A 21,502-nucleotide genomic window follows, 5' to 3' on the forward strand; every position below is an offset into this window, starting at 1 on the left:
CTCTGCTGCTTCAACCATTTGTTGTTTAATTGGTCCCTCAATAGTTTCCCCGCCACAGTTGAAATGTAATCGGAGTAATTAATATTTATATGCATTTGTATTCTGATCAGAATTCTCTCTGCACAGCTGATTAAAGTTACACTGAGGTTCACCTCGACCAATACAGTCGTCTCGGTGAATGTTTCTACAATAGGGAACTGAAATCTGTCACATGTCATCGCTGAGCCTCACAAACACACATGTTAAAGGCCCGCTGAACAGATTTGTCAATGCACGAGTGTCTGGTGGCTGATAAAAGCACCTTGGCAAAACCAACAGAGGAGGAATGAGTGTAATCACAACACATGGTGTCCGACAGACAGATGCAGCTTGTAACTGTTCAGCTTCGGCCTCCTGACGCTGCTGCTGTCGACAAATTCGGGCCTATTAAACTGTGGGGCAGTAAAGGACTGCGGTCATATAATGGGATGTAATGGGGCACAGGGTGTTTCCCTCAGCACACTGTGCTCTGCTCTACACATGGACTCTAAGCTGAGGGCCGGTCGCTGTAATGCAAAGAGACAACGGCTTTACTGACACCCTGCACGCCACAAGCTCGCAGGATTTCTCTCAGTCTATCCGTCCATCCATCCAGCTACGCTTTAATTCAGCTCCTGCAGCTTTATCAGCAGCAAAATCAATCTGCACCTCATCAATTTGCATTCGTGAATTAAAGACATGCACACTGTGGATTTAATTAGCATCGGTCCTGTTTCATTTCATCGGATTATTCAATAAAAAAAGTGTTGAAACTACCATATCTGTTCATAGTTAAGTCAGTGTGTGTTTGTGTGCTGCTGTTACTGTGCGTCTCGTTAATAAAACACAGATAGCTGATCGGGTGAATTAAATCAAATGTATTAATGTCATTTCATTTCTCTGTTTTTCCTTCTTTCTTCTATTCTGTTTGAAGGTTGCAGCCACAGTGAGTGATGCAAATCAGTGGCCTTAACCTCGTGCCAACCGGTGACGGCAGCATTAAAAAGTCTTTCAAACTCGCCCCTTATGAAGAGAATAAAACGGCACACGGCGCCTCTGGAATATTTCCATTTGAGGAAATAATACAGCTTTAAAATGGAGTGGACTTGGGGCAGAATATTTCCTGTAGAAGCTTTGAACGTACATACTATATTCCCATACAGCGGTGGGTGAAATGAAATGTGGGATTTGTTTCTCCTCCTTCAAACCTGCTTCAGGGGGAATTTAAGGGAAATTACAATTCAAAGGTCACCCAAATATTTCCCTTCCAGCGCATCATGGTTGTGAAATATGAACGGGCTGTGTCGACACATTGAGAAAAATGATGCATCTTGTTTTTATAAAAATACTAAGTGACTGTATCTCACACACACACACACACACACACACACACACACAGCAACACCACATGCAAATATACTATCCAATATGACCTAAAGAATAAGCACACACACACACTTAAAGAGAAGAGGTGGGTGACATGAGCCCATGGATGTATCCCTACCAGCAGATGCACACACTCGTGGGTGTGGTGCAGTCACATCTGCAGACCTTTTAAATGTCAAACTTCCTGAGCAGCAACAAGTAACAGGTTGCCTACTATTGCCGCCCTATGGACTTTTTGGATCATTCATATATCCATTTCTTTTTGGCAGCTTTGCTCTATAGTAGTGCAGGTCTGTGCCAACTCTTTGGATACACTACCCGCATGTTATTGCTCCTTTTTTTTTTTTTTTTTTTTAAAAAAAAAAAAAAAAAAGAAAGAAAAGCTTTGTTTCACTACAAATAACACTCAGAACAGCAACTTCAAGTGGTTTCCCACAAGTGGGGAAAGGGAAGGAAAAGTGTGAGTCTCCAACAGGTCGTGATGAGAGCAACATGTTTTATGGGGATGGAGACACACTCACACACACACACACACACACTAACACACACACTGCAAACTTTTAGGGCTGCATGGGAAGAGAAAGAAGAAGAAGTAGCTTACCAAATCTCAAGACGTGTGGCATCCCATGAGAATATCCCACCCAGTGCAATAGCAGCAGTAGAAGCCTGACGGTGCACCTGACTCTGGCATTGAATATCAGCAGGGAGGTAATCTTCATGGTGCTTGTGTGGTACACAGGATTCTTTTTATTCCCTGAATCGGTATATTCCCCAGATTTTTTTTTTCTTTTTTCTCTTCTACCCTCTTAACATGAAGCGAGGCGGCTGCAGTATCACGGCATGATCACCACCACCGGCGGGCTGGGCATCGGCTTCCCCACATCCATTTGGCAAAAAAAAAAAAAAAAAGAAAAAAGAAAAAGAAAAAGCACTGCGTGTCCAGGTCACTGCGCCAAGAAGAAACAGCCCTCCGACTCAGCTGGGGAAGATGATGGTGGAGGTGTTGGTGGTGGAGGTAGCTGGGCGTCCATGTTAGGCAGGGCAGAGCTTGAAGAAATCCATCTACTGAAAGACACAGGCAGAGATTGGCGGGGGGTGAGAGGGGGAGAGCGGAGGTTTGTGGAGATCCAGCGTGACCGAGGGAGAGTGAGAGCAGAGCAGAGCGGAGCAGAGCGGAGGGTTTCGGTGTCAGCAGCCTCGCCAGTCCGAGCTCCTCCTGCTGCACTGCCGCACAGCATCTGACGTCGCGCCAACACTAGTAGTGGGAGAGCGCACGGGCTGGACCGGGCATGCTGCTCGGCTCCTGCTGACCACACTTCGCCCCTTCATCTAAACCTAAATTGTCATGCCTCCCCCACTTTTTTACACCCCCTCCAATGCTTCCTCCCCCCCCCTCTCTCTCTCTCTCTGTCCCCGGGCAGCCAGCCGCCTCTCTCCGGTTCTCCCTCTGATTTTCCCTCGGTTCGGTTCAATGGCCGTGCGTGGCAGCGGAGCGCCGCCGTGGAAAAGCCAATCTATGAATTTGAAAAATATCGCCTGTGTTTGATCGGAGTCAGTGAAGCTTGGACTGGTGTGAAGGCAGCCTGTCAGTGAAGGCTGCACATGATGAACAGCCCCTGCTCTATTTCACCACTCATGTTCTGCCTTTTGAATTATTACTTTTTTTATTCTCCACTATGACTGTTGAATTACTGGCCGAGCTTACGTGTTCTGAAAGGCGAGGAAATGCCAGTGTCATATTCTCAGTGTGTGTTTCTGTAGCCTCCCACCTGTCACTTAGAAATAAATCAGAAAATAATCACACAGCAACAAAACCAAACGTGTCTTACTTTTGCTGCCTATCTGGATTCACAAGGTTTATTACCGTGTTATTTCCCAACATCTGTGAATTTAAATTCTGGTTTCTAAACTTCATATAAGGAGGTCAAGCTCTTTTAAAAGGTGGTGAGCTGGGCTAAATTATTAGAAATAACAAGTGAACAGTAATATCAGGAAAACGTGTGTGTGAGGAGCTCTGTGCTGTGAGGTTTAATAAAAGGCTTCACACTGGGGCCACAGCTGAAGGACTTGGAGGAGTGTTTGGGCTGAGGGTGATTCAGCACCGCGGACAGAGGAGAGGCTCCACACACTCTCTCCGAGGCGCCTTATGCTCCTGTTTGTTTCTGCCAGCTTCCTCTGCTCGTTTGCCTCCTTAATCAGCAGCGGGTTGTGTTTGGAGCGGATCCATGAGATGATCCAGTGTACGGAGAAAGGTTAAATATAGTTTCTCTCCACCGCCTGCTTCCACATTAACGCGCATCCACTGCGGCCAACACCCAGATAACTGGTCTGGCTGCTCACCGCTGTTTTTGGAAAGCTGACAGATGCTGTGTGTGGTATGAGAGTTGTGTTGCACAAGGTGCATGTGATCCATAAGAGATGCTATTATAATGAAGTAGTGAGGACATCAGTGTCCACACCTGGCGCAGCGTGCAATGAACTTAAAGTTGATGCGCATTTATTTATTTGGATTTCTTTTTTCCAACACTGTCAGAGGATCCCTGAGTCAGTGTGGGACTAATGAACGAAACGCCTGGGATTAGTTTGTGTCTCCTGCGTGCAGTGAGTGAACCGGCGCAGCGTTTTAACTCCCACAGAGGTCATATTATTAAGAAGGAGCAGCCCGGAGCCGCAGTTCTCTTCATGGCCGTGCGTAACGGGCAGGAAGGTGCTTCTGGTGTGTGCGGGGCTGCCAGAGGAGGAAAAGCACAGCTGGCACCGGTGCACGCACTTGTCTAGGTGTTTTTTTTTAATATTCACCTGTTTTACAGATTAGTAAATTTGTTATAAATACTTGTAAACAGCCCCAGCGGAGCTCCTCCACCGGGCAGCACCGCTCATAAGAAAGTTTAAAGCTAATGTGCTCATCAACTGGGGGATTTAAACGCGCGGCTCGGCTCGTCTCCGTGAGTTCCCATCCAGCCCCGAGAACTCGAGACGTTATCTACGGATCACTCATAAAGCGGATCATGGTAATCACGGTGTTAACGACCCCCATAATGTCTTTAAAGCCAACAACAGTCCGAGGAGGAGGAGAATGAGGAGGAGGAACCCGAAAAGGTGACAAGCGTTTCCAAATAGAGGTCGGGCAAAGACGCGGGAGGTCACATCTCTCCAAGGCTTACTAGACCTCAATCTGGAGCCTATTTCTCACACATTCACGTTTTCTTTTCCTTCTTGGGGCGCAGTTATAAATGAGGCTTTTCCCAATAAACCCAAACATGAACTTCAGACCTAACGCTGAGGTGCGTGATGCTGTTTTCTGTGCGTTTAGCCGGTTGGAAAAAAAAAAAAAAAAAAAAAGCTCCTAGTTCGGTTTCATCTGTTTCCAAAGACATGACACGTTCCTGAAAAGGTGCGACGCGCGAGAAAACAGAGAGGAGCGCAGTAAATACGTGCTAATATGTGTAAAGTTTGAAAGAATGGGCTTACCCTCGGTAGAGCTGGAGCAGGGAAGAGTCACCAGAGCAGCACAAAGAAGTTGATTTGTTTCTATGGAGGAGCAGAGTCGCTTCCCCCGCACTTGCATCTGGTAGCGCTGCGCTCCGGCCGTAGGGGAGACACGCCTCCTGTCGGACGGCAGGACGCACTGCTTAAAGCAACAGGGGGGCACACTCCGGACCAGGGGACTCACCGAGCCCGCAGCTTCCCAGGACACAGGGTGTCAGGTCGGATTGGGGGACATTGTAATCCTTTATCCGCTGGATGGACATCTCCACTCTAAGAGCGCCATAGCGACGCAGAGCATTAACATTTGGGGAAACGAGCACTAACTGGGGGAAAAGGTGGCTGTCCACGCGACAGGCTGGATGAGCCCCGAGCTGATCGTGTACATGCACCTTATTGTGGGATGTGAGATCAGGGTGCACGCAGACTGAGGTGGCCCCCGTCATCTCTGGCAGGTTCATTTCATGAGCGAACGTAAACAGGGTGAAGTTTAATTTGCAGCTTTGTGACAAGTCAAGTCAAGTATGTGAAGAATTTGTGGAGAATTATGTTAAAAGCACAGATTAAAGGAGATCCCACTGTTTGGTGTTTGGTGTTAAACTGGGGAGCTCAGAGAACCCAGCTGTAGTGCCCCCCCTCCCCCCAGACTGACTTACTGTACATAGGACACAGTTTAATTTGCATTTATGACAAGATATATAAACTGTCAGACAGTTTATGGAGCATCTTTGAAAGATCAAAGAGAAGAGAAGTAGTTTTTTTAAAAAAAGAAAAAGACAACAGATTCTCCAGCCTCAGATTTAGTTTGTTCACCAGAGTTTCAGCCCTGACGTTCCCATCACTCGTTTTACATCCAGAACATTTTTATAAAACAGGATCATTGAATAAGTGCACTTTAAAGTGATGAACGTCTGCAGATTGCTCCATGAGTCCTGCCGCTCACTTGGGTCCCACACTGTCACTACTTAGAGGTAACGAGATGTTATGGGATGAAAACATTCACAGGTAGCAGGAGAATAAACCAAAGTGGAGCGTCAGTGCTGCTTATAAAGAAAGTTATTTACTGTCTAATTTAATATCTGCTCTGCAGGCTATTTTCCATTTGTGACAACGAGAAATCCAATCACAGTTTATGAAGTGAATTGGATGAAACCTGTTTATGAGTTGATTTATCTCTTGTCAAAAGATTAGAAGCTAAAAAGCATTCACGCCTCCTGTAAGATCTACAGCTGCAAGCAGAGGTTGGAGATTTGATGGTGAATTATATGAGATGCACGGACGATATCCCACAGTTTAAGAATGATGGGGACGAATTAATGGGGAAACAGTTTATACCCATCAGCCCCCAATGTAACAGTCCCATCACTCTAATTCAGTATTTTCAAAGCATTCTGCCAGTGTTACAGTAACACTACAGCCTGGTGTTGGCTGTTTATTGTGTGTGCATCTGTATCTGGAGCCTTTGTGTTTGAGAGCAAATGCAAGAATCAATACATCGTTGTGTGTGTTTGTGTGCCGACGCTGTCTGAAGATGACATGATCTCATTGAAGATGAGAAAAATATATATATATATATCTTTCAGTGTGAATCCATCAAATTTCCTCAGATAACTGTGCTTCTGCTAGTGAGACAAAACCAGTTAGACAATTAAGGGACACAAAGAGCTTAATGGAGGGTGAGCAGGATTAACCCCTTCAGTTGTGAGGATGCATTCAGGCTCTTATGTGTTGGAACAACATCCCCTCATGTTGGTTTTTTTGTCATGGCTCCATTTTGGCCACAACTACCTTACAAAAAGGCTTTCCAACCTCAGTGAGTTCCCTAAACCTTTAGTAACCTGTAAAGACCTGGCGTACACATGCGTGGACATCACATTTTGGGTTATATTATTATTATATTGCCATAGTAGTTAATTCTGCTTAGCTGGGGCCGTATGGACATGTATGTGGGCAAAATTGTTGATATTTCATATTGTTTTTTGCACCGTGATTTTCAAAACATGTTCAAAATATGTTTTGTATGTGTTATAAATACATGCAAAAGCAGTCAGGAAAAAAAAAAACTGCTATGTTCAGGGTGGAAATAAAGAGTTTTGCACAAAGGTGACTTTATTGTGTTTTCTGGAAATTAAGACCGATTGTCAAATAGCAAGGAGAAATAAAAAATGCATATCAAACAAGAGCTCTGGTCTTAAGAGGTTAAATATTAATAATAATAATAATAAAAAAGAAAAGTGTGCAAAGACTTTATTTCATGGTGGTGATGCAGGAGAGGCTGTCCCTTCAGGGGCAGAAGACAATAGTTGAATGAAATCCTCAGTGAATGCATGAATAATGAAGCATATTGCATAACATGTGTTTATCTTATAGTTGACATAATATTTCACTAATTTTTTTTTCCCCTTTGAAATCAGTGAAAAACTCTGCCTGTGCGATGAAAAGCTTTTCTCTGTTTCAATTGGTGTTTGGAGCAGCAAGCGACAATATCTCGACATTTGGCAAGATAATGTCTTTCAATTCCGTAAAACCTTGATACATCTTTATTTGCATAGAAACAACTGGAACGATCTCCTTCTCTCCAGATTCAATGTCTGAGTAATTGACTTGTTAAGATAGAAAGCCTTGATTTTTTCTTTTTCTTTCCTTTTTGCAGTTCACCGCTCAACGTGAACACTCTCCTCTTTTTGTTTCGTCATATCGGCCAGATCAAAAGCCAGGGTCAGAAATAAGGGGGACAGAGTGAGGCCATCAGACAGAGATAACTGCAACAAGATATACAATTTAGTGGTGGAGGAGCGCATCCCTGCAGTGATGGAGGCCTGATCTGAGGCCACAGTCTGGAGCTGAAATGAAAGGGAGCTTTGATACCCACCCACCCTCGCCCCCCGGCATCCCCACAGTGTGCAGCATGAAAAGTTGAATTGTGGGGGCTACAAATAAATAGTCAATGACAGCTCTGTGATCCAACAACCTCTACTACTCGACGTTATCGGGGTTGAAACCCCTACACACACACGCAACACATACAATAAGCTAAGAAGTGTTAAAGATGAATTATTCAGTCCGGCTGAGAGTGGCGTCATTTTGAATGATTGTTGGGGGGTTTTTTTTGAGAGCACTGATGAATAATGAATTCCAAAAACAAAGTTGATTGAGAACACGCCGTCTGTTAGAGTGCAACACTGAGACTAGACGCATTTTCAAGATAAAGACCCTCAAGAGATGCTGCTGTCTGGGTTTGTGACAGTGATTTGGCTCACGTGGTAATGAGAGTTTAATCATAAGAAGAGATTAATTAATACATTTCTGGTAAAGAAGTAATAAAAAGTGATATTTCAGAAATGTTCCCATCATAACAGTCTGCATCTGGAAGATTTAAGGCGTAAATAAGGGGCAAAAAGTCTGTTCTTTAATGTTCCTTAACATATGGTCAAGTTCCTTCCAAGGAAAAACGCCCAGAGAGACAAAAACATCCAGAGCACACACACATCCACTGACCAACGCATGCTTTAACTAACTGCTGCTCCTCCCATGTCCAGCTAATCTACAGTTAATCTGTAATTCGCTCTCCGTGCCCACAGCTGATAAAACTAAACCTGTAGCTTGATTTCAAAGTGATCAAACAGGGAGCGAGTTCAGTGGGTCATATTAAACCACCAGGTGCTCCTCAGGATCAGTGACACTGAGCAGAGGATGAAAAGAAAGCTTTAAGAAAAGAAAGAAGCTCATTCAGTTCAGCACTGAGGGCTGACAGCTGTGATAAGACAGTGAGATGATAATGAATTAATAAAGCGTCATTGTGGAGGGGCTGGTAAGCATTCAGCTTATTACAGGACCTTCACATCAGCACCAGAGTCATTTTAAGATGAAGAACCACATTTGTTCTCAGCTCCTAAAAGACAAGAGGAAAACGGTATGATAAACTTTAAGAGAGCCTCAGTGACTGCACACTGTTGATGCCAAGAACAGAAAGAAGACACTGACAGACGATATGTAACTGGGATCATGTAACAGTCACTGTACAGTAATACAAGTGAAACATCCACAGCTTTATCTAGCAGCTAAAATCAGCTGCTATTATCCAATGTATAATAAATGTATTTTACATAATTTGATCATATTACGCCAATTTTAGCTTCATGTCATTGTGTCCGTATCCATGTTAGGGTGCTTTTAATGCCCCTTCATACCTGTCTGATCACATTAGACGTTTTAAAGTCTGAAAAGAGGAGTCAGCAGGCTGCAGTGCCTTTTTTCTAGAATAACCTCCCTGCTCAAATCAGAGAGTCTGACTTCACTGCGGCCTTTCAATCCATCTTAAAAAACTTCCTTCTTCTCCCTAATTTTCAATCAGTGCTTATTTTGCGTGTAGCTCGGGCCACACATCTGTTAACATTATTATTCTGGTGGGATGGTCTCAGTCTCAATGAATCTCTTCACCTGAGTACTTCCAGTCCATGTTTGTCCTGCCAACAGGAATACATGATAAACTTTGTTTGCTGTTACTGCAGGTCACACAGCAGCCCACTATATATTGTATACGTATTCCCTTTATGTCCATCAGTTCATCATTACCATGTGTGTTGGGTGGTCTGATCACAAGTGGACAGCACTAAGTACGTCAGTTCACACCTGGCATCACAATAAGTCTCCATATGCATCTCAGCTGACCACTTTTGATCAGATCTCACTTCCCCACTCTATATGCAAATATTACAGTGCTGCGGTGAGGGTGACGACTTGGGGGACAGATTGTGATTGTGGCAAAGATGGTGGTGTCAGCTGATAGCAGGGGTAACAGGGCACGTAGTACTGACGCTCCTCACACACGTGTGCTCACACAGAGTACATTAGTGGAGGAGGCGGTCCTGGACACATGTGGCCCCAGACCACCTTTGAATGACGTCTTGGCAATCAGATGTCAAGACATCTTGTATCTTGTGCAGTTAAAGCTGTCCACTCGTGGTCGGGTCACCCAACACAGATGTTGTTAACCCCCACGGGAGTTCACGACAGCTCTCGCTCTGTGTTTTACGGCACCAGGCATGTGCAGCTGAAGCAGCTGCCAGTTCGGCTGTAGCCAGTTCATGGGAATATTTGAAGAACTTTTAAGATCCAATCAGCCTGAACATCAGCCACATCGACAACGAATTCTAAACACATCAAGTGAACCATCTGACCAGTCGTGGGAAATATTCCTCTTCCTCCATCTGAGTGAAACTTGCAGCGATGGGTTACTTCTGTTTTCTTTAATGAGCTGCTCTGAACTATTCCTTTTCAATAAAACCTACACACCCATACTTTCCAAGTCACTGAATCACTGACAGATTTTAAAAAGCATGCAGACTGGAACATGTAATCAGTTCTCAGAGCAGACCCATGGCTGTACAGACCGCCAGACTATCACGAACCAACACAGGAGGACAAACGCATTCACATCTATTTGTTGTTTTCACTTCACCTAAACCCTGCGTGTCTTTGGATCAGCAAAGGGATGCATGCCCCCACAGGGAGAGCATGCAGACTGTACAGAAATAGAACCCGGTCAGATCAGGTTCAGACCAAGGACACTGAAAATGCCAACACATGTATTATACATCTGAAAATACACATCACACCACATATATCTGACACACAACAAATGATCCAACATTTAAGATGGTTTGATTCCCTTATTGTCCTTTCACTTCTGTTTTTCCACCGTGTCTCAGTGTGCCTGAGGTCTGATGCAGAGGGAACGATGTGCTGCTGGTTGTGTGTGTGTATTTACAGAGAGGAATTAGCCAGTCAAGGGCTCTCATTGCATGTATTTTCAGTCCATCTCTGATTCAGCTATGTCACTGCTGCAGTCTCCAGTGCAGCGCTCCGGCTGACACCCTGACATGTAAAAGCCATCAAGTGTCAAACTTAAAAGGGTTATTTTTAATATATTCTGCCGCACACAGAATTGGTCCACACTCTGTCAAAGGACTTTTATAATTGCTTTAAAAACTCTCACAGCTGGAAGGTCTAAAGAAATGGAGTCAGTCTTTTCCAAGTCTGTCCAGTAGACTTCATTCTGCCAACGACTGTAGTTAGGAGTGATTTACTGTTTCCAAAAACAAATCAAGGAGCTAATGAAGTAAGCAGACCACTAAATGGAGTCCTCACACTCCTTTATTTACTGACATGAGCTTCATGAATTTAACTTTTTCTAAAGACATTTGAAATGATCCCGAGACACTTCTGGCAGGTTAAGAGGGAGGTTAATTCGCTCTACCCTGTCCTTAGGCATGAACATAGATGTTGGATCATTCCACAAAACCCCAGAGTGAGTAACTTTCTCTTGACTCTTTCTCTCTACAGCTTCAATGCATAACAACTACAGTGTGTTTAAGGCTAAGCAACATAGCAACAAGGTGCTCACAGGTCTCACAGGTAGCGGAGAGAGACAGTGTGATGGAAGTCTTGATGCCTGATGCCGCCTGAAGTTTGAAGTTTGGCTCCTGTGATTAGTCTAAACATCTAAACAGTGAGTTATGACCATTCACATGACCACAGACCACAGTTGTATGAATCTCCAGGTCACCATCGGGGTGTTTCTTCAACAGGACACAGTCTATCTTGCAATGTCTGGAGTGCAGCACAGCTATCACCTGTGATCTTGGTAACCCTGACAATGGAGCATCGCTCCCTATCTGGAGGGCTCCAGCCGGCCCACGTGTCCAGACAGCTAAACTCCAAAGACAGAGACGGGGCTGTGCAATCTCAGGTCACAATCGGTCTGAAGGTGACCCCCCCCCGGACCAAACCATGACCCAGGAGGCTTCACGTGACCAGACTCCAAAATTTCCTTCACAGACAAATGGCTCAGACACAGAAGTTTGACACAGGAGAGTAGGTCTGGTGTCCTATGTGAAACCAGAAGTCAGTAGTACCTTTATTATTTTAACCCAAACGTCCTTTGTTTCTAAACAAGCTTTATTTTGAAAGTGGAAGCTGACGTTGCATATTTATTATTGCATACTTGCGCATTAATGAGAGCGTGTAGGTTAAACAAGGCCAGTGTCATTAAATAACAAGCAGAAAGCTTAAAATGCACAGACATGATGTGTGTGTTCACACACCGTCCATGAGATCAGGTTGGGTGGACATTTGGGAAATATGTCTAGCATTAGTGTTCTTGTGTACTAACAACCAAAACAACATCATTATAATATACAATTAGTGCACATTATGTTCACTGTACAGTTCAGGGTTCTTGGCGGCCCCCTAAACATTGATATAACTCATCAGTCAATGAGTCCGGCCTCCTGTTGTTTGTCAGATAACTGCACTACTCGTAGCTGCTCATTGTAAACAGAGAAACACGGGATAACGACACGACGGGCGGGGAGCTTGTGTCGATGTTACCTCACTGTATAAACTGTACAACTGTGTGGAAATAACGAGTGCTGAACATTAGCAGAGTCAGCTGAACCCCTTTTTGAGCCAGACGCTGCTGCAGCCTCCTCCACCGGCTGTCAGACAACAATTAAGAGAGACACTTGAAGATAACTGAGCTCTGACCAGGGTGCACACTATTTATCTATCTATCTATTTATCTGTGTGGTTCGGCTTCCTGAGCTGCTGCTGCTGTAACTGGGCAGAGAGATCGAGTATTTAGAAAAACTAGAAATTCTCTATAATCACATAAGTAAGTTTTAACATCTAAAATATTCCCCTTTGGTCCGGACCATCATACCTCAAACTAATTAGTTCATATGACAACAGTGTTAGCATTGAATGGCCTGCTGTCATGGTCTCCCCCTGGCTGCTCCGCTCCAATCTCCATCTCCAATCTCCCTTCATGCATTGGAAAGCATGGAGATAACAGCGCAGCCTTAACTGACGGCCTCCCCTCAAAGACTTTCACACTGTTGTTCACACAAAACGTAAAATGAAGTGATGCAGAATGAAGAAAGACCTCCACATATGTGACCTGTGGCTGCATGGTTTGTTTGCCAACCAGCTGGACCTACATGGTTTGTGTGGAGAACACATGAAGAAAACACTGTTTGTGTTTGTTTATTGACTCACTGATTTTATTTCCCCTACCCAGAAAGCTCATCCAGCACTGGGGGGCTGTGATCAGCTGTAACAGATACTGGTAAGAAGTTCCCAGCATGCTAATACTGGACGGTTTGTGTGATTTAAAGGGCCCTGTGATGAACTGCTCATGTGTCTGCGTGCATTGATTCACTTGATAAAAAGGGAGGCATTGGCAGGTAATATCTAAAACGCTTCTAAAACCCTCTCCACTGCGGACAAGAGGTTTCCCAACACTAATAACAACATCACACGGCCTCCGCCTCTGTTTCCAAGTCAGAACATCATTCGCACAGCTACGAGGTCACTCGTTGGGAAAACACAAACGTGCAGTCGGTCGTTATAAGAGGCAACCGCCACTGTTGTTTTTCTCATGAACACAGACCTTTTGTGCAAACCGAAATTTTGGTGGAGAAAGGTCAGACGGTGGCCAACATTCATGAACAACCTCTGAGGTTTCATGAATATCCAACTTCAGGGGAATCTGACAAGTTCTTATGCAGATATCTGGCTGTGTGGCTGTAATGACTGGACAGTGAATACAGTGGGTAGCATGTGATTATGATGAATAGTGGTACGGTAACAGTGTACTGTGTGTGATGACCTTTCCTTAGAAGTTCAACCTGGAGTGCCGTCTATCTTTACATTCTCTCTCTCTCCATCTATTCCCACCTCAAACTCATCAGCCGACTGTGGGTGTTTCACTTAAACCAATCAGATTCTTTACCTTGACCCTTGTGAGCCAATCATCTCACAGCTGTCATAGTTTGAAGCTCTTCCTCTCCCCGTCAGGTGAATCGATGCAACTCTCCTCTACCCCATTCACCTCCACTCACCACGTCACAATCAGCACCCAGCATCTCTACCGCGTTTTCAAACATCTTAAAAAGTCTCTCCAGACCTTCTACTCACATGAATTTGTCTACTGGTCTGTCTATCACTCTTGAAACGTTACTTTGCTGCCCTCCTAGCACACCTTGGGCTGCAAAGCTGAGCGTCAACAACGTGCTCCCCTCTGAGTGCTGAGCGCCTGCTAGAGCTCATGGGTAGTGTAGTATTTCACAACAGTTCTCCTTCACATAAAGATACTTTTGTTTTTAGCGATGAGACATTTCTCCAAAAGAATATTCTGAAAATTAAACATCAGTGGAACAAAATTTGCAAACATGAAAAGGGGAATTATTGTTTATAGGCAATATATGAATTATATTCAAAGATACATTTCACATCAACACAGTGTAGAAGCACATTTCAATTAAGTTTAGTGATAAGTGGACATGAGAAGCAAGCACATCATCTTGGGGGGTGGGGGGCTCCTGTAAAGTGCAATGAGTATCAATAACGGCTCCTCATTTTGGTAAATATGAATAATTAATCATGCTTTTGCTGGTGTGTCGTCAATATTCAGTATAAAAGTAACAATATTTTCAGTGCGTTCTCTCTTTGTTTTCCTTCACACATGAGTTACTCCACTAGCAATTCTGAGACTCCGATATAGTTCAACATCAAAGTCCAGTTTGCTGAAAAGATGACAGGCAGGAATGTTTCAGCAAAAGTTAAAATTACTCCCTGTCCTGTTTTCCTACTTATTTCATGTGAAGAGTGTATATCTGGTGCGTCTCACACATCAAAACACACATCCAGTCCTGTCCTTGGAGTCAGGACTGTCTGTTCCAACATCTAACGGTAGACTCCTGATCACGTCTCTGCTCGCAGACACCGTACTGTCCCCAACACTGGGCTTTTACAGCCCATCAGTGAGGAAACAAACACTCAGTGACCATACAAATCAGCCTCAAAACTGAAGTAAACAACTGTGCCTATCTTCTCTGGAGGGATTCTCAATGTCACTGTAAATTCCCAGCCAAGTCTTCTGTTCAGAGCCTCTCAGATAGTTTTGATATTTTCATAGTTTGTGGGTTTTACCGTAATGCATATTGAGAGTTTTCAGGTGTCTGTGGAACAAGAATAAGTCTCCAATCGTGTCCAAAAAACCGAGTACAATATTGTGTTATGTCCTACAATAAGTGTTTGACTGGAGCAAGCACCACTGGGAGTGAAATTCAAATTCCTGACATGAAAAGTTAAAAAAAATGTTAAATATAAACCATCAAACTCAAATCTCAAAGGACTCATTCACTTTTTGTTGTCATCACTGCGGTTTGTCCAATACTTTGGTTTATGACCAAATTCCTGCAAAACTAATGACGTTCCCATCAGCCCCAGTGGTAGCTCGTCTTTAGTGCTAATTACCAAATGTTAGCATGCCAACACGCTAAGATGTGTGAGCGGCAGAGCCACTAGCATGTCTGCACACTATTAGTCTTGTTTTAGAACTACTGCTTTGTTTTAGGTAACATTGCTTCCAATTACTCCTGGAGCCATCTCCCTCTGATCTTTGCTCTCCGTGCTAATAAACTACAAGATGACATTTGGATTTTGGGGAAAGAATATTGCCAGACACAGCTGACACCTTTGTATTCTTCTGTTCATTCCTAATGACCGTGCAGAGTTTTCCAGATGCTGCTGGTCCACTTTACCTTTCTTACACGTTGGATTTACCACTGCAAGATCTTTTTTCATAAGGAGTTCAAGTAAATTGGACCATCACATAAAATTGTCTCTCTCCTCTCTCGCTCTCTCTCTCTCTCCTGTCAATCTGTGGTGGTCTCTCCTCTCTTATCGTAGTTGGTAATGAGGCCTGGAGCACAGTGTTGGCGATTACAAGAGGAGAACCTGAACACCCACAGCCAGAGAAAAGATTGCCTGACAGAAAATCAGCTCGAAAAGGCTTCCTCTGCTCCCAGACACCCTCACAACACACAACACCAACACCCCAGCCCCCTTTAGCCCAAATAATTATATGAAATTGCTGGTTGTGGAAATACACTTTTCTTGTCGTTGATTGCAGACAACAATGTTTGGGGGGGGGGGTCGGGGGTTGGTTCATGTCATTTCAGGCACACAACACTCTCATTAAAGGCAAATCAGCGAGGTAAGACAGACAAATGGATGCTCTGGGAGGTGAGTTTCACCCGATGAGTCACCGCCACAGAGAATACAAACAAACACGTCTCCTCCTGTGTGTCGAACGTTTTGCTCAGTTTCAATCAAACAGAAACCTGCACTTACAAAAAGTGTGTGTTTGGTAAAGTGCGTTGCCGTGGTTGTCTCTGAAAATTACTATTTTAAAGGGGTATTGTCGCTACGGAGCACGACGACATACATTCACTGATACATTAGATCGCTGATGAATGTAAAAACAACATGCTAGTGGTTGAGGAAGTTACTTCAGGTCGGGACGGGCAGTCTCGCCCTACGCTGACACCCACATCGCCCTGTTTAATGTGAGATTCTCCAAATCCTCTGTCTCCACAGTTGCTTCCCAGCAGGCCTTGCCATGGTGTTTTCGCGCTGCATCTCTTGGGGATCACGTGTCACTCACAGTCCAGAACTGGGACACCTTTGGCTTTGATGTGTTTCCGTTAATGAAGTTGGATTTTGGGGTTCAGTGATGCTTCTGTGAACTGTCAAGTGTCACAAACAAAGAAAGTAATGGTGAAAAGATGTTGCTGATTTGGTGGCGTGTCTTCTTCTTGTGATGCCAATAGGAAAAAATAGTACTCAGTCCCAGAAAAGATCCGCTGCAGCACCACACTGGGGTACAAACAAACTTATTATGCTCACAATCAAGGTAGTAGAGGTCTTTGCCTTCAGTTTACGTTTTAATTCTTAAATTATTCTACTTGTTTACATCAGCCTACTTGTCTGACATGCTCGTATGAAGCAGCACTCTTTTGATTACAATGTTATATTAACAACTTTTTATTGTATTTGTGTTTTTACATGTTTTTGTTTCGACTGAATTTCATACATTGATTCTTTTTTATGTCATTTCTATTTGTCACGTCTGTCAGTCTCAAAGTGTTTAGCTGTGCTGTCTTATTATCCTAAAGCACCTTTTTACTGCAAACACAAGCACACATCTTTCACATTTTCATTCTGCTTTACATTTGAAGTCTCCAGTTCTGAGCTGATGTAACCATGGCATCATCAGCGTTATTTTCTCAGATCTGACAAAGCTCCTTCAGTGAATACAGCTGTTTCCAACTGGTGTCACTGGCGACAATTAAACTAAGAGCCTTTAATTGGACCTGTTTAAAATGCGTCTCCGTGTTGTTGTGACGGTGTCTGGCAGCAGGAGTGGGATGTCTTCGGGCACCCAGATGGCTAAAAAAAGGATTTTTCCTCTGTTTGTGAGTGCTTTCTGATCTGCCGCCTCTGTGCCTGAGGTTCGGTTGGTATTTGGTGACTGCTAATGTATAAACTGTGCGTGAAACAGTGTCCAGCGTTGATGTCAGACACCGATGAGTAGAGGGAAACACACACACACACACACACAACACTTGCTCTGTCTCCTTTGTATCAAGAAGTGTTGATTATAAAGGGATTTAGTGCTTTAACACAACCAATAAATGCACGATGGTCCAGAGCGTGTCTTCATGATCTCACACATCAGCTCACTAACAGAGGCTTCCCTCAACAGTCAGATACATAAAACCTAGACCTAAATCTTAGTATTTAAATTACTCCTATACTCCTATAGGGTCCTATAACTTCAAATTGATCTGTGTACAATTAAACAGTTTATATATATTGTGTATATTGTGGTCAACTTTACTGCAGCTGCACTGTGATGAAAGATTTTAATAAGACTAATAATAAGAATATATTTGGAACAAGGAATTTAAAGCAATATTTGCTTCATGAAGGGACACCCCCGTCTTTTTCTCATGCCTTATTTTGCTCCAGTATATTCATGTATTATTTTGTCCATTCATTATCCGGCATAATGTGCTTATTCAGTAGCACTCAGCACCCATATGCATGGCTGCATTGATGAGCACAAAGCACACAGGCGCGTTGGGCAGCTACAGGGGTCTTGCACGGTTCAGTAGACACAGTGAGTCTGATGTGGGCTGATGTGTGTGTTCTGTGATTACAGGTGAGCTTTGTTTTTGCTCAGTTGTGTACAAATTCAGATGTAACACGTATGTACGTACAATTATGGGCGTCGTTAGCAGCATAGGAGTTAATGTGACTTAACAGCAAATCGGTACATCCCCGAAGACGCACTTAAACTAGCTAATTAGCTGAGGGCAGCTCTTTCGCTGGACGCCTTGTGTGTGTGTGTGTGGACAATGTGAACGTACGTACTGTTCCTTGAGGCTGTGTATGAGAAAGGGTGTTAATGAAAAGTAATGCAGTGATTTGGGTTTTATAGGTTTTTGGTGAAATAAGAGATTTTATGATGTCATGGAAATGCAATTCAGTAGATTCTGAGTAGGTGCAGCCACTCATTAGGCTGATGTGTGTGTTCTGTGATTACTGGGAAGAAAAGAGAAGAAATTAATTTCTTTAAACCCATTCACGCCGAGAAAATCCTTTCATACATCCCGGTGTATAACTGTATTAACTACAAACGATCTGGGGAGCACAGCTTCTGGTCCATACTGACGAAAGCTTGTCCAGACTGCAGCAGCTTTAGTTTCACAGCCAGGCGGTTGTCAAGAGCAATCTCCATTCATGTTTTAAAGCGAGATGTAGTAGTTTACATACGTTGGCATCCAGGAGTAGTGAGAGAGGTCATGCAGCCAGCGAGGGATGCCTTGCCCCGTCCCTCTCTGATTACCAATTACTGCTGTGCTCTCCAGTGGAGGTACAAGCAGAGCAGGCGGCTCCATCTTAATGAGACAGAGGGCCACCGCTATGCATCTGACATCAGCTTTCTAAATACCAGAGCAGATCAACGCGGGTTGAGATGGAACAGAGAGAGGAAACACAGAGATTTAAAGAGAAGTAGGGAAAGGTTGAATGGAGGAAGACAGAGGGAATAAAGAGAAAGACGCTGTTATACCAGCGCTACCTGTCTACATTGGTCCCCGGCTCTTCCCTCTAATTTGTGGGGAATGAAAGGTTTTGGCTGATTTATAATTAGCTGATCCTGACACTGATTAGAAATGCTGTTTGTGTTCCCACTTCAGATTAGAGTGAACTGAATGTTTCCCTTAATGTAGTCACCATGCCAATAAGAAGAGCAAGACTGTGTTCAAGAGCAGCTGTGCAAACTCATCAAGATGCCATCAAGTGACCTCGTCTGAGGAGGATGAGCGTTGATCTGCGGCGATGATGGAAACGCTCGGAGAACACTGCAGCATCAAACAGCCGCTGTCGATATCGTGGCCTCCTTATGGCCGGAGTCTGAGACTATAGCAGAGGGAGAAGCACACACGGCTAAAATGAAGGAATTGTATTCAACATAAATTCACTTGGTGTAATAAATGTAGTATAAATGAAACCGGTAACACACTGAAACTCACCCTGGAGACTGTGGCCAGCTGCTTCCTCTTCCTCGATGGCTTCCTGTTCCAACCAGTCAGGGAGCAGCAACACTCAAAAACAACACACACAAGCCCAGGCGGAGGCCACGGGACCATCACAGCCAGGACCAGCGTGTTAACATCTGTACAAATGCAGATGTTCGTTCATTATTACGAGTACATTAGTACAAACAAGTCATGAATGTTTGGGAAGGTTTGATTCCTTAGTTCCCTGTTCTGTCTCTCGATGATAAAGTTCCTGGCATCAAAGCCCTGCCAGTGTTGTGGGAGGACGGCAGTGCTCCTACAAAGTTTGTACACACTTATTTGCATTATCTTATTACACGGCTTTGTTGAATAATCAATTCTAATTGGTCAGTTACAGCCTGTAATGTTATTTCTGTACGGCAGACGATGGCAGTGTATAACAGACTGCTGCTATGAACTCCGATAGTGGAAGCAATACAAACATTTATAAAAATTTGTTTCAAATTGTTGATTTCTTCAGTGTGAGGCCGTGTAATGAGAGTGAAGTCATATTAGATCGCTCCAGGAGACGATGCCTCCAAAATTACCAAACAAGCTGTGCTAACTTTCCAGTGGCTGAGAGGGAGAGGGGGGGGGCAGGAGGTTATCAGGACTGTCAGTCCGTCCCTCAAGCATGGGCGAAAACTCAGCCTTTAGTGACTCACTCCTCTTCCTCTGCTGCCTACAGATCTTATATGTTTTTTTCTTTGTCATTCAAACTTTGATTGCTTTAATCTTTGATACCTGACAGAGCGGCGTTTCACACTGTGAGACGTTCCTTTCTGCTCACGATACAAACGACATCAGTGACAGGAAAAAACATCAGTGGCATAAAAAAAGATCTTACGCTCTACGTTCACAAACCGTTCGCTTGTCAGCAGTAAACAGTTCTCTGTTTTGTCTGTTTGCTTCTTTCTTTGCACTGGTCAGCATCCCCCCATTGCTTCTGCATTAGAGCCCATGGGGGGGGTCTTAACCCTTTCATGCACAGAGGTCACTACAGTGTGCAGCTCTTCAAAAGCTGTTCTCTTGTATATGCATGAGTTTTGATGGCGTAGCTGCACATCAGCCGCTACAGTGAAGCTGCTGCATCTTCTCATCCACTGACTGCTGCACAGTGGAGCCAAGATGGCCGACAGACAGCCAGAAACACCAAGTTTCTCATTTTCTTCTGTTCAAACCTTCTAGAAAAAGAAACCATGCAGGTAAGAAACATATGGGGACATCAGGTAACATCTAAGGAGTCTAAGTATTGATTTTACATTGGGAGGAAATCATGATTAATCACATGTCCACTAAATTGTACATCATGCATCACTAACTCTATTTCAACTAATCGACATGTAAATATATCTTTATAAAATTTGTTCAAATCTTGTTTTTTCAGCCTAAAGATGAATAAAAACACTGAGGTTATCATAATTCATGCATGAAAGGGTTAAGGAGGCAGGGTGTGGTGTCCCTAAGAACGATGGGACTCAACTTTCTTGTCTTGTACAATCATAATTGTCACAAGATCAGATGCAAAAAATATCTCTCTGCTTATATGGCGAACACAAAAAGGACATTTCACCATTTATCTTGTGGGTGCGGTATCCTACACAGGTTTAGAGACGCTCAGTTTCTTAGTCTGGGTGATGAGGTCCTGCATGAACACAACAACTTCTGCCAAATACTTCTGATTATTTCACATTTACACATTTCTGTGTAATGTCATGCACTCATTTGGATCTAAAAGTGATGCCACACCCACACAGTCCTGATGAAGCACGTTCAGACTCGTGGATGTATGAAGAGCAGTGTCTGATACAGCATGTATGCAGTATATACTGTATGTGATACACCAGCACCAGCTTTACTGTGTCACTACAACACTTCTCAGGGTAAAAGTAACCCTATGCAGTATTTTCATTAAGTAGAAAGGTTGACAGAGATCTTTTTTCAGTGACCTACTTGATTGGCAGGGAAGGAAGTTCTAAGTGTGTGTTACTGGAATTCGCAGTATGTGCTTCAACCTTTTCCCAACATGCACCAGGGAGAAGATGTTTATTGATTCTAACTTTGATATGTAAGACGAAAGCCGAAGGGGTTTGGTTAGCTGAGGCGCTGAGTCAGGTAGCGACTAAAGAGGTCGACCA

General features: G+C 43.8%; 1 protein-coding gene across 1 annotated transcript in view; it reads right to left on the minus strand.

Moving 5' to 3' along the window:
• Nucleotides 1-2,123, minus strand: part of LOC139204760 (glutamate receptor ionotropic, kainate 2) — a 202,458-nt gene extending 200,335 nt beyond the window's left edge. Inside the window, exon 1 of the mRNA XM_070834752.1 lies at nucleotides 2,006-2,123. Coding sequence (XP_070690853.1) covers nucleotides 2,006-2,123 — 118 coding nt within the window. The remainder of the gene's footprint in view (nucleotides 1-2,005) is intronic.
• Nucleotides 2,124-21,502: the final 19,379 nt, after the last annotated feature.

This window comes from Pempheris klunzingeri, chromosome 8, assembly GCF_042242105.1.
Source record: "Pempheris klunzingeri isolate RE-2024b chromosome 8, fPemKlu1.hap1, whole genome shotgun sequence".
Classification (NCBI taxonomy): domain Eukaryota; kingdom Metazoa; phylum Chordata; class Actinopteri; order Acropomatiformes; family Pempheridae; genus Pempheris; species Pempheris klunzingeri.